Source organism: Vespa mandarinia, chromosome 2 (assembly GCF_050613455.1).
Source record: "Vespa mandarinia isolate Hongniang chromosome 2, ASM5061345v1, whole genome shotgun sequence".
Taxonomy (NCBI): Eukaryota; Metazoa; Arthropoda; class Insecta; order Hymenoptera; family Vespidae; genus Vespa; species Vespa mandarinia.
Window position 1 is genome coordinate 4830001 of NC_140811.1, and position 14391 is coordinate 4844391.

Sequence of the window (14391 nt, forward strand, 5' to 3'; positions counted from 1 at the left end):
CAAACAGAAAGGAAAATGATTTTCTTGACTTTTTAATACATCGTCGTAATCGTAGTTGCGATTATTAGTCGTCATTCAGTATTATTATATCTATTCGCTTATATAAATTCAGATAAGGAAAATAGAAAAAGAGAAAAAAGAGAAAAGAATTGTGGGAGGAATCAGTCCGGCGTGTAAATAAAGCTTCGACTTGGAGAAAAAGCAGCGACGAATCGCTTTTTCGTGGCTGGCTGAACGACAAAATGGGATTCGATCGAATGGTAGTCGAAACGGTGGCTTGCTACCGCTTTCTCTATAACGAACAGACAGAGAGAAAGATAGATATAGAGATAGATAGATAGATAGAGAGAGAGAGAGAGAGAGAGAGAGAGAGAGAGAGAGAAGGTATAGCAAAGGATATGAATATTCAGAGGAGGTTTCGCCGATGAGATTGACAATTTCTCCAGCGATCTATTAATCCTTGCTGATGAGCAAAACGTCACTATGAACCAAATTAGATGAGATAGATGAAATAAAAGTATAAGTCAACGATACGATCAACGTCTTTTCTCATTTAAAAAGTTATCTTTTTCGTCGTAATAGATTGTAAACGAGAATACCATTGCTTTCTTTTCATACTAGCTAGGCTAGCTAGTACATATATATGTATGTACTACCCCAACGTGAAACTGAAACGAATCGAGTGGCTATCCGAGTGCAGCTGTCTGACTCAGGCAAGCCCTTGTCTACTGTTCCTTCTCTTCTCGCTCGTTATTTCCTATTGGACTCTTCGTCCTGTTGGAATTCGAGCCGTTGAATTCCAGAGCTTGTAAACGTATAATGGTCTCGATCTTTCCCCCTTTCTGTTACTTGCCACCACTATTACCGCCACCACCATCACCATCACTATCACCATCATCACCGTACCATACCACAAGAGGAAGACTGGACGCACCAACGTTCTCGATCGTGTTTCCTGCTGATCGTAAAACGAGATAAGCTAACAAACGTGCACGTAAAACTAAGCATGCTTACCTTCGTTCACACCGAATACGATTTGCGAAGAATTTAGTGAGTTAACCTCTCTCTCTCTCTCTCTCTCTCTCTCTCTCTCTTTATCTATCTATCTATCTTTCTTTCGGTTATCTGACTGATTTATTTATGATCAAGGGAAAACGTTGGAAGAAACGTGGAACATGAAAATATATCAATCTATCTATGCCTCAGTTTAGCAACCCTCATTTCTAAAAACCTTCCGTTACGTTAGTACGAATGAAATTTATACGATGTGGCTCCAAACACAGAGGAGAGTAGGGTTCTTCCGTTATTTCGCATTGTCTACTTCCTCCCGTTGGAATTTGAATCCGTGGATGGCATGGTTTCTAACGCTATAATAGCTTTGATAAATCGTTTTGCGTGTTCCTCTGCATATATAGTAACTATATACATACATACATATATATATATATATATATATATATATATAACTATACTTAGATACGTACTTTACACACATATGTACTATAGCAGATGACGAAGACACTCGTGTCTACCTTTATCGTTTGCTTGTTATTTAGAGTTCAGTCTCCTTTACGATGAAGTTCGAATTCGTCGAGAATACAGGGTGAACAACTCTCTATCTTTCTCTTTCTCTTTCTGTCTCTCTCTCTCTCTCTCTCTCTCTCTCTCTCTCTCTCTTTCTATCTATCTTTCCTGTCTCCATTTCTCTCTATGTAATCGTTTAATGGATTTAACCACGAGGGAACTAGAATTTCGAAAAAGATTCACGAAACTATACCGACGGCCAAACAAACTTTCCAACCCTATAGTCTCGAACGTTTACGGTATTACTTTAGGGAAGCCATGTTTTCTCGACTTTTAGACCGAAACGTGCAAAGAGAGATCTCTTTCTTTATTTTTTTTTCCCCTTTTAAATTCTGGAACACAGCATCTCTATTCTACCGTATGCTGCCTTAATTTATGACGGAAAATTTTCTCCAGAATATTCATCAACTCTCTCTCTTTCTCTCTCTCTCTCTCTCTCTCTCTGCCCCCGCCCCTCTCTCTTTCTCTCTCTATCTATCTATCTATCTTTTTTTTCTCTCTATGAAAAAACCTAGTACCTGCAAATTCAAAGGACTAAAAATGTGTGAGAGAGAGAGAGAAAGAGAGAAAGAGAAAGAAAGAGAGAGAGAGAGAGAAAGAGAAAAAAAGAGAAAGAGTGAGAGTGAGAGAGAGAGAGAGAGAGAGGAAACGAATTTTAGCACTTAAAGGATTAATATATACATCATGCTGGCCGTGGCTCGAAACGTATCCATTGCTGTCCGACTCAGACGGTCATGTCTACTGTTCTCTCGTTATTTCGCTTGGATTCTTTCCTACTGGGCTTTGGATTTGAGGATGGTGAGCTTTGCAACCGTATAATGGGTTCAATAAATCGTTTCGCCCGCAGAGCTCGACCCTCGTAATACTATCACTACTACTATTATATTAACTGTAGTTTGACCTGGACATCCATGTCTACTATCTCTCTCTCTCTCTTTCTCTATTTCTCTATCTGGTTTATCTCGCCTGCAAATTCCATCCTGTTTAGACTGAAAATTTGAGAGATTACTATCTGTCGAATAAATATCTATTGTACATACTTACATATTTACATATTTGTGAATACGTGGGTTAATATATATAATCCATTAAGCCATCGACCAATATTGAAAGTTTTTTGTATTTTATCGTACACGTAGATTCCTTCTCTCTCTCTCTCTCTCTCTCTCTCTCTCTCTCTCTCTCTCCCTCTCTCTCTCTTGTTTTTTATCTGAACCATTCAGTTATTCTTTTGTACACGTGGTCTATAGCTAGTAATCAGACTGATATTAAATCAATACTATCGATATCATATCGCAAATTATGTTGTCATATTGAATATTATCTAAAAAGTCATAAGTATCAAAAATATTGATACTCGTTTAGTATTTGTATGAAGCTATCGATATCCGTTCGTATATCGTTCTATAAAGATATCGATACTTATTTATATAACTTTTATGAAGATATCGATAACCATTTGATACTTTTATTTAAAATTTAAATTCCACTTTTTTATTTGTCATTTATTTGTCTTTTGTCCTTTAAACTTTCGTTCTTTAATTTCCAGAATTTTGTTTGTTTCTTTATTGATAAGTCAACGGAAGTATCAAACACTAATCGATACTTTCATTAGGTATTAAACAGATATTGATTTGCTATAAGTAGTTTTCAATTTGATATCGATCCAAGAAGTATTAGTATTAGTGAAAATATTAGTGAAAATTGATATCAAGTAAAATTTCAATATGCATTTGATACTTCCCATTGAGTATTTTGTTATTGAATTGATTGGCATTGAATATCATCAATAGTATCAATATCTATTCAATCACTATCTATAACATCTATTAAATATTTTTATAATTTTGTATCCTATTAAATAGGGTGATTCCTTATTTTTCCTTCATTCAAAACTTTCCATTTAATCCTTTATTACTTTATTACATTAGAGGAAAATATATATATATATATATATATATATATATATATAAATGTTCGTTATTATAATAATATAATATCCTATGAATTAGAATCCTTTGAGAGTTAGAGTCTTACAAAGTTTCATATTACATAGGATGCTTCTGTTCAAAGATATTCAAAACTACTTGTTTGTTGAGAGTCTTTCACTGATTTACAAATACTTAGTCGAACTATTCAAAATACTTAAGAAATATCCCAATTGTTTATAAATATAACTTATTTATAATAAATCCCGGAAAAGAAATTTATCATAAGACATTATTATTCCTTCGTGAATATTAAAATGAAATAGTTTTAAATTCATATGCTTCATTAATATTCTCCCCATGTTCATTAGATACAATGTCCGTTGCACAAGTAACGAGCATACATGTGTAAAATCTAATTTACAGGATAGCGTTAGTGTTCGTTCATGCCAATCTAGACTTAGCGAAAGGTTAATTATTAATCAATACGAAGAGAGGAACATTTTCATATTTTCTCGTTATACGTATTTCAATTGAGCTATTTAGGTTGAAAACTCATGGGAAAAAATGATGTAAATAAATAAGGCAAAGTCGACAAAGTCGATAAATATATATAAGGCAGCTTCGATAATTCGTTCAAAATTCGTATAGAAAGGGAAAAAGGAAGAAAGAAAGAAAGAAAGAGAAAAAAGAAACCAAGAAAGAAGTCACTGTTCGTCCTATTTCGTGAATAAAAGTCGCATCGATTTATCAAGTGTACATACTTTTTTTTTTTTTTTTTTTTTCCACAGAAACGAAGTAGGTATCTATATACGTACGTACATGGTAGTATTAGGAAAGTTTTTGCCACTACTCAAACCCGTAACGCTACGAATCTATTCGTTTTGCAAAGATCCGAATTCCATCCTCGTAAATCCTCGAGGATACGCCACTCGTGAACGTCTACACGCGGATTAAGCGCCGCTATTATTTCACCGGTAGTTTAGTGTTGCCCGAGGGTAGCGGCAACGGCAATGAATGCCGAGATAAGATAAATCGCCGCCGAAAGCTTCGAAAAGGAAGCTCCTACGTTCTACGTCGTGTTTCTCTATAAACGCGATGGAGGTAAATAAACGTGTTTAAATTATCATTGTCGATAAATCGATTTCTTTGTTATTGGCCATCCTAAGAGAAACAATTTCGTTCGATTTTCATTCTACTATTATTATTATTATTATTTTTTTTTTCTTTTTTTTTTTAATTACTACTATTATTGCATTACAACTAATTTTTGTATAGCATAAATTTTATCTAAATAAGTACTTATCAGCATTATTGCTTTAGCTTCATTATCTTCATTACTATTTTAATATTATGTTTATTTCGCTTTCTACTTACATAAGCGCTTTAAATTCACAAATTTATAATTCTTTTTTAATAGTGACACAACAAAATGTATTTTTATGTTTAGTTACTTTTCCTTTTTTTTTTTTCTCTTATTCCGTTTTTCCTTATAAAAAATCAATTCATTTATCAGAAATATTATAAGAACGTTGAGGTATCGTTTTCGATCAGAATATACTATATCTTCTCTCCTGACCCAATTAGAACTTATCTAAACATTACTAAACTATATATCTGGATATATAGACAGGTATAGGTTTACATAAGTAAGAACATATTCCTATATATTTATTATATGTACATATACCTACATATATACATAAACACGTGTATATATATATATATATATATACACACACACACACATATATATATATATATATATATATATATATATATATTTGTAAGAGGTACCGTTCGCTTATATTTAGTAATCAAGTTTCTTCGGCCGAAGGTTGGCTAAGGGTAGAGCTGGACTCTGAAGAGAATGGCAGCAACATTTCCCCGGAGGCTGGATTCAATTTCGCCGACCGAAACGCGCTGAAATTTTGCAGTCGTGACTCTAAGCTGCTTTACAAACTCGCATACGAACGAAACTCTTGGGCAATAAGTCCTTTGACTATTCGCACGAGAAAGAAATAAATGGATAAAGAGAAGAAACTTGAAGAAATAAAGAGAAAGAGAGAGAGAGAGAGAGAGAGAGAGAGAGAGAGAAAGAGAGAGAGAGAGAAAGAGAGAGAACGCAAAAAAAAAGAATGGAACAGATATTAAATGTATGAAGGAATAATAAAAGAATGAATGGATGGATAGATGGAACGACATTCTCCTTTTTCTCATATGAGAATGAAAGTAGGTTAATCGTGGTGACAGGACAATGACGTGGAATTGGATCGTTTTCGAGCGTGTATTTTGCTTTCCCGTCGATGGATAGATAAAAACGATAAAAAAGAAAGAAAAAGAAAAAGAAAAGAAGAAAATTAGAAGCTAAGAAAAAGAGAGAAAGAGAGAGAGAGAGAGAGAGAGAGAGAGAGAGAGAGAAAGAAAGAAATATTCTTTATTTCTAGCGATTAAATAAAAAATATTTTCGTTTGATGAAACAATAATCCTCGAGTAATCACGTTGAAATATTAAGCCTTTGCCGCATGATACGTCACATATATGTAAATATACATAACCGATATTGGTTTTCTCGTTATGTCTATGTACATATATCCTGATACATATATATAATCTACGTACATGTATTGATACGTTATGTACTTGAATAAAAATATATATATATATATATGTATATATATGTATGTATGTATTTTGTGATATCGTCCGTCATTGCGTTTAATGATCATTTAACAGATTTAACTAACACATGTTGTTGATTAGTAAGAAAAGAGGAGAAAGTTAACCAGCATAGATGTAGAATATTATTTCATTTTATATTCGTTATCGTGAATTTTTTTCCTCTTTTTTCTTTTTTTTTTTTTTTTTTCTTTTTTTACAGAGATAACACGTTTTCTCTTTAGATTTGGAATTTTAAATTAAAGCAACTCGTATATTCTTTGTACACACATATATACGTGCATACATACATATGTATATACAGGGTGTTCCATTTGAAATTTTCCATGCAATTATTTCCCTAATTATAACTCGTTTTGTTTTGAAAAATATTTCAAATAAAACTTACTCCGTTTCGAGGACGTCGAGAGGAGGAACGTCTTACATTTGTGACAAATCTTTTCTAGGTGGACGAGATTTCACGGTGTTCATTGTTCTTTTATATAGAACTGTACATTACATTAAAATACCAAAAGTGTTAAGATTAATGAATTGAGTCTCGGAACGGTCTACGCGCTTAAACTAAATAGAAATATACAGTTCCGTATAAAAAAAAAGCAAAGGTCAGCTTGATATTTCTAAAGCACGTTCACCTAAAAATTTGTTATCATCATAAGATGTCATTTCAGCTATCTCTCTCTTACCTTCTCCCTTCTCCCCATTCAAAATGGAGATAAATTTTATTCGAAATAACTTTTGAAACGAGAAATAATTGCGTGCGAAACTTCGAATGGGTCACCCTGTATATATATATATATATATATATATATATATATATATATATGTATGTATATATTTATGTGAGTAAAGGTACAAGTTATATATGCCTACGTATTAGTATATAGGTTAGGTGAAACGTAGAAACGTAGAAAAACGCATGTCTCTTCATAAGCTCCAATTTCGTGGAACAATGGATTACAAAAGAAACAGATAAGCCATGTCCCCGGATAAAAATCTATCATTTCCTCGAGATACTCCAAGCTTAGCAACATAGAGAGAGAAACACAGAAAGAGAGAAAGAAAAAGAGAGAGAGAGAGAAAGAGATACATATATATATATATATATATATATAGAGAGAGAGAGAGAGATTTATTTCAAGAGATCCCTTTAGGTTCCTTTGATGTTCACAAGGAAGTGGTAATTGCATTTGAACGTTCGAGATGCCCGAACGACGAAGCACAACTTGGAACAAACTATCGTCGAACAACGTCGAACAGGCAGCACGCTCTTGCCTTTTCTCTTGTCGATAAACTTTGAGAAAATTCGTGTGGAAATTTATCTCACGGTTTATGTACTTCGTCATCCTTCCTAGATTCTTGTGAAAAAGGAAAAAAAAAAGAAAGTAGGAAAAAAGAAACATAGGAGAATGGCTCGAGAAAATTGTCTTTCATCGAAATTAGCCTTAGTAATCGAGCGAAAGCGGTAAATCCCTCGCCTTGGAAATATGAGAGAAAGAGAGTGAGGGAGAGAGGGAGGGAGACAAAGAGATAAAAAAAGAGAAGGAGAACATCGAAATGCATCATTCAAAACAATCTTTGTTTTTCCCATCGTTTTTTTTTCTTTTCTTTTCGAATTCCGACGATTTTTCTATATTATTTGAATCATTCGAGCGAACAAGATTTCTTATTTATCTTCGTAAGATTTCGGAAAAGTCAAAGGATTTTTTTTTTTTTTTGTCAAACTCTTAACGGCCGGTTTGAGAGATGTTATCGCGAATGAATGCGTGGAATAACAGTCATAATTCAACAAAAGAAAGGTCGTCTTGGATAGAAAGTCTCTTCTTTTCCTTTCGTTTCTTTAAGTAACTTTGTGCTGCACGGTAGTGCGAAGAAACCGACAAAGGATGAAATTCTTCTTTTATCCTCTTCATCATCTTCTTCTTCTTCTTCTTCTTCTTCTTCTTCTCCTTCTTCTTCTTCTTTTTCTTCTTCATCTTCTCTTTCTTTTTTTTCCTCCCTCTTTGCAGTCGTCGTTCCTCGGTCTTCCTGACGAGTTTCCTTGACATTTCGATTCCCCGGCGATTGTGTCCTCGAGAAAAGCACTCTGAATATTTTCATCCGTCTTTCTTACCTGTCGTCCGACAATGTACGCGAAAAAAGAAAGGAAAGAAAGAGAAAGAGACGAAAAGAAAAGAAAAGAAAGAAAAATAGAAGAAAAAATAAAAGAAGAAAATCGTATTTCACCGAGAGAGCGTGTCGTGTGACCAAATGGAGAAGTTACTTCCGCGTCTGTGATCCGTCAGTGGTTAAATCGGAAGAAAACAGGCGATTTCTTACGATTTCCATTTCCTTTTCTTTCTTTCTATTTATCTATTTATCTATCTATCTATCTTTCTTATCGGAGATATAATTTTTCTTATACGATCGCAAGAAATTTCAAGCTTGAAATTATGTTTTGAGTAATATTATAGGTGGACGTTTATAAATGTAAAAAATTAATAAAATTTCGTAATAAATTTGATTTTAACAAATTAACTACTGAAAATTAGCTTTCCATTTTTTCGCAAATTAATTTCAAATATTGATATTCATCATTAGTTGTTTATATTAATTTTGTATTCAATTAACTCGTGATATGTAGATAGAAATATATATATATATATATATATATATATATATATATGTGTATATATATATATATATATAGTTGATCTCGGAAATATTCAAAAATTCCTTTCAGTTTATACCATAGAGCTGTTACTTTCCTCAGGTTATATTAATATTGCTCGAGTTCGTCTACATATCAAAGGAAACGTGTGCGATAGTACTAAGCTTCCTTTCAATATTCACCAATATTCGTAAGCATTCGTAAGCATATCTGTAAAAGGGACGACTTGGGATCGCAAGGGTCGTTTCAAATTTACGTTGGATTTCGAGTCGAGAAAACAATTCGAAAAATACAACGATATCGCGAATTTTCAAACTCTCTGAGTTGAATATTTCTCTCACTCGTTGAGCTTGTTCATACGTATAACGAATATACACACAGCAGTCGTATATTCGAGAGAAACATGAAAGCACGAATTGGGCCATTACGCTTACGTGATACGAGCTACGCCAGATTCCGTCACGTTTTGTCGTTCCACGTTGAAATTCAATAAATCCGGCGTATTCTCTTAGTCGAGGCATTTCTCTTAGGCAAAAGTGCTAGAACGCGTCGGGGGACTCGACGATGGAGGGCCGTAAAAAGGACGAAGGAAGGACAGGAAAAAAGAAGAGAGAGAGAGAGAGGGAGAGAGAGAGAGAGAAAGAGAGGGAGAGAGAGAGAGAAAGAGAGAAAGAGAGAGAGAAATATAATTTATTTCACAAGAGCATAAGCTCGATATGGAAAAAAGCGTACGGAAAAATGTGTAATGGGTAAGAAAAAAAAACATGGAATAATTATAACAAGCGAATTATACAAGATTATAGTGAAGTTCAGTTTAAATTACTTGTCAAATTCAAGATTAAAATTATTTACTGTATAATATACTTTTTATTGAATGAAATATATTTATTATTTTTAATAAGAGAAAGGGAGAAAAGGACATTAAAATATTGACAAATCGGTAAGACATAAGTTAATGTGATTTTGTAAAATAAATTCAAAGATCTTCTTAAAAGATATATTTAATACGAAACGTGAATATTGATGAGTGGCAACGGCCTTGATGGATTTTTTTTTCTTTTTTTTTTTTTTCTTTTTTTGACGAAATCCGATAATGCGAAAGCTCAAGCTCAAACTTCTGAGGCTGCTTTTCGTTGAAAAGAAAAATCCGTGAGGCTCATCCTCTTTCTGCTGGCTCGATTCTACGCGAGGATTAGAAATATTTCTGAGGGTGGTGTTACCCCGCCCCCCCTCCCCACCTCCTTTACCCACCTCACTCTCTGATACGATATGGCAGAAAAGGGGAAAGGGGATGGTGAATCGATATCGATATCGACGGCTTACAACGGAGATAAATGGAAGATGAAAATGACAAACCGACGCATTAGTCTCCATAAAAGGATTCCGAAGGAAATTCCGAGCCCTTTCGGGATCTTCCACGAATTGCAAGCCTTCCTTCTCTCCTCTTCAAGGAATCGAGTATCGAGAACGACCCGAAGCGAAAAGTCGAGAAACCTTTTCTCGAATGTGTACGTCTTTTCGTCTATTACCGAAGGGGAAAAGAGAGAGAAAAAAAAAGGAAAAAAAAAAGAAAACTTCCCAAAGGCGAATTATTCGTCGTTCGAGAATGGATAGTGAAAATGGATGCCTAGGTGAAAAGATCGAACTTACTTCCGAAATAAATCATATTTATTTACTTCATGGTACGAGGCAAATCCATAATCGAATGCGATTGAATAATTCGACGATTTATATTACTTATATACGTATATAGATATGGATCGATGAAACACCAAACGATTTGCTTACATTTTTCTGTTAGAAAAATATAAAAATAAGAAGTAAATATAAACAAAGGAACTGTAAAAAAAATTGAGAAATAGAAAAATACAAAAGTTTATTTAAAAGAGTATAAAATAAATAAATTTATTTATCATGAAACAGAAAATTCATTGTAAGAAATAATATAATTTCAATTGATGTGTATTCATTTAGATATAAATAGATTTCATTCAAAGACACTATTTTCAACGTTACGCTTTCAATACGATAATGTGTTGCAATGTTATATATGAGGAATTACGTAGATATATTTCTGTTCGAGCTCTTATTGATTTTATTAATGCAACATGTAACATGCTAAAAGTAATATACTTTTGCATCGTAAAATATTTTCAGACCATGTAAATCGGGACTTAGCGTGAAAAAAATTGCTGAACAAATAGAAAAAAAAAAAGAAGTGCATATCAAAGTACCGTTATTTCTATATACCATAATAACAATCGCATCTGCGTAATATTATTTACATTTGGGTTCTAAAAAAAAAAATGCTGGTAATTACTTTCTTCTTTTTTTTTTTTTTTATCGTAAAATGATGAACAAAAATTGAATGGTATATTATTGATAATTTCGAAAGTAGGATCATTTTTTCAGCTTCATTAGAAAAAACAAAAACAAAAAAAGAAAAAAAAAAAAAAGAAAAATATTACACGTATACATATTATCAAATTATAGTATAAAAATTCAATTGATTTACATTTCAATAATACAAGTACACATTAAATTAATTGTTATTATACAATATAACAATATATAGATATAAAAATAATGAAATAACGTTAATATTATTGATATATTATTATATGAAATACGATTACTATACAATTAAATTAATTTTGTATAATATTTTGATGAAATAACTTACACAATACTGATTAATATTTGCAATGACAACAAAATTCATACGTGTGTGTTATTGAGAAAAAAAAAAGTTTTAAGTTGTCGTACGTAATACTTTTCGGTTTAACATTCGAACCATGCAAAGTATTTATCTATTTAAATAATAGAAAAAGCAACAAAGAGTTTATTGAAATATTATATAAGTATTCGTATGAATTAACTGTTACTCATTGAAAGATATAATTTTGGTTGAAAAGCTGTGAAATTAAGAATGAATATTAGGCTCTATCGAGATGCATAGGAAATTAATGAATTCTCCCTTCGAGTTTCGTTCTAATTTGCAAAGGAAATGAAACTTTTGTGAAATTGGCGTTTTCATGGTATAACAAATGGTATCGCTATCTAGCAGTAAAGAGTTGGAATTAATAGTCTGCCGACAAGGGGATTTGGTATGTAGATACTACGGTATTAAAGGATCCTATTGAGTTTTCAAAACGCTTTTTATCACGTTTTACTCTTTAACCTCTTTCCGTATTTTCGCATGTTACCGATTAATTCGCCATTTTCATTATACGAAACTATAATAATGTTTATTATTTCCCATAGATGTGGTCGAAGAAAGAGAAAGAGATAAAAGAGAAGAGACGAGAGAAGAAAGAATGAAAAAGAAAAAAAGAAAGAGTGAGTGATTTAAAAATAAATTTAACGATTTGATAATTACGAAAACGATTGAGGAAAAAATTAAAAAAAAAAAAAAAAAAAGAACCTATAAAATCTGTTCACACTCGCGTGAACAAATTTCAAAGATTAATGATAACAAACCTTTTTCAAAGAGTAAATATATATTTTTTTATTGTTTCATTTTGATATATTATTATTATTATTATATAAGAATACAATATTTAAAACTCCTATTGTGCAATATTTAAAAGTGCTATCGTATATAGATATTTATAATAAAATCCACGGAATTGCGGGTTATTGTCAGCTGAAAAACACAAAAAAAAAAAGATTGATATAAAAACCAAAAGAATGTATTTATATGATTGATTTTTCTTTCTCGAAATGAAGAATAAACATACAATATTTACTTAAGATAATCCTGATCGTGAAATTCGATTAATATCTCGTCTTAATTCAATTCATATTTGAAAATCTGATAATTGATTTTATTCAAAGATAGTGTACCAGTTGCTACTTTTTGATATTTATTCGACAGTCCATAGATGGTCGTACATTTCGAAGTATTATTAGAATTCTTTAAAATTTTCAAGCCGCTAACAAATTGTAATAAATTATTGTCCTTCTTTATTATTTTCTATAAAGTAAAAGAAAAAGAGAAAAAAATTGCATAGATATTGTTCGTAATCAAATCAATTAATCACAAATATAATTTTTATTCAATGAAAATTAGACTTTTACCACATTCTTTTTGGTGAATTCTGTGTTTATATCCCACATTCTTATAGCATTATCTTCTAAACTAGAAAAAAATATTGTATTTCCTTTAATAGCCAATGGTACTTTGCGAAAATCAACGTCACCCTTATCTTGCTGTATATTAATTTTTCCATCAGTACTTTGTTCCAATGAATTCACTGGTATATGGTACATATTATAAGAAGCCAATGAACTACAGTATAATTTACTATTCTCTGAAAAATAAAAGGAAGAAAAATAAAAGCTAAGATAATATTAGCGATAAGTTAACGAACGAAAAAGATTATATTTTACTTTTATTTTCGTCTTCGTACAATGCCAGTCCGATGAGACCATCGGCTAGATAAAAAGTATCATTGTTTAATGTAAAATTTGATAGCGTTTTATCAGCCGCGAAATCTGGTGAATCGAATCTTTGAAAATTATTGCCTCCTCTCCATATTACTAATCCATAGCCCTCTACATCCGCCATGTACATCTATTTAATTGAATTCAACGATCATAATCGTTTTAATCGATCTTCAAAAAGACAAAAAAATTAACAAAAAGTTATAATAATCTCACCGTTATCTTCTCACATTGTTTTCCTGAAGTTTTCACCAAAGGTGTTACTAAATTTCCATTACCATTGCTATTAAAAGCATATTTATTGGGAATCTCTTTCCGTACCATCAACCTATCAGTTTTTAAATCAAACGCTAAAATCTTAGGTGGACACTTTTGTTCTTCTCCAATCTTTCCATTGTCCAAAACCCATAATCTACCGCAATCGTCCAACTAGAACGAAAGGAAAATTTTAAATGAGAAAATAAAAGAATTTGGATTCGTTGTTTGATACTTACATCTACTCTATAAACACTGATGATAGTGTTATAACAATCTTGTATATCACTTGCCCATCCCCAACTTGGATATGGTCGAACTAAAGGACCTCCACCATTTTGTTTCTGTGTATTAAGGGTTCCTAAACTGGCAGGTACTCCTTTCGAACGTGGTATAGTAATAAATATTCGGCCATCTACACGATAAATTATTATTTGATTTATCAAAGAAAATTTCTTTTTTCTTTTTTTTTTTTTTTTTTTTTCTTTTTTCTTAATATTTTAAAACTATTACTTGTAATCAATGTGTCGATAGGTACTGAAGCATTTTTTATATATAATCCTTTTTTGATGTATTCGTTCTTATGAGTCTCACAATACCAATCAAAATCTATATATCTCCATTTATACAATAATTCTTGTGAAGACAAGGATATCCAAAGGAATGGTAACAAAAATTGAAATGACAATTTCATGTCGATATGAAGAATGATAAATTTTATAATCAAAAAGAATCAATATCGTTGTGACAAAAAAATTTTAAAGATCGTATGAACGTTCGCGCGAATGTTTATATACATTCGGAGCTATTGTTATCGTAATCGCTTACAATTACTTCTAAATAGACACTTCA

At 31.9% G+C, this 14391-nt stretch overlaps 1 protein-coding gene and 1 long non-coding RNA gene across 3 annotated transcripts in view; one reads left to right on the forward strand and one right to left on the reverse strand.

Annotated features, from left to right (window-relative positions):
- Positions 1 to 12261, forward strand: part of LOC146873168 (uncharacterized) — a 31867-nt gene extending 19606 nt beyond the window's left edge. The window contains exon 2 of the long non-coding RNA XR_014981804.1: positions 12103 to 12261. This is a non-coding gene — a long non-coding RNA (uncharacterized LOC146873168). The remainder of the gene's footprint in view (positions 1 to 12102) is intronic.
- A 76-nt stretch (positions 12262 to 12337) lies between these two features.
- On the reverse strand, positions 12338 to 14307 carry LOC118439616 (major royal jelly protein 9-like). Of its 2 annotated transcripts, none has more exons than XR_004837607.2 (7): positions 14053 to 14307; positions 13779 to 13954; positions 13501 to 13713; positions 13231 to 13414; positions 12919 to 13151; positions 12579 to 12814; positions 12338 to 12484 (listed from the first exon to the last, which is right to left on the reverse strand). XR_004837607.2 is itself a non-coding variant. In XM_035861379.2 (7 exons), the coding sequence occupies exons 1-6, from the start codon at positions 14231 to 14233 to the stop codon at positions 12629 to 12631; spliced, it is 1173 nt and encodes a 390-aa protein (XP_035717272.2). In that variant the 5' UTR covers positions 14234 to 14307; the 3' UTR covers positions 12339 to 12484; positions 12588 to 12628. The 2 variants fall into 2 exon arrangements, 1 of the variants encoding a protein (XP_035717272.2); XM_035861379.2 differs by having other exon boundaries at positions 12339 to 12484; positions 12588 to 12814.
- Between the last annotated feature and the right edge of the window lie 84 nt (positions 14308 to 14391).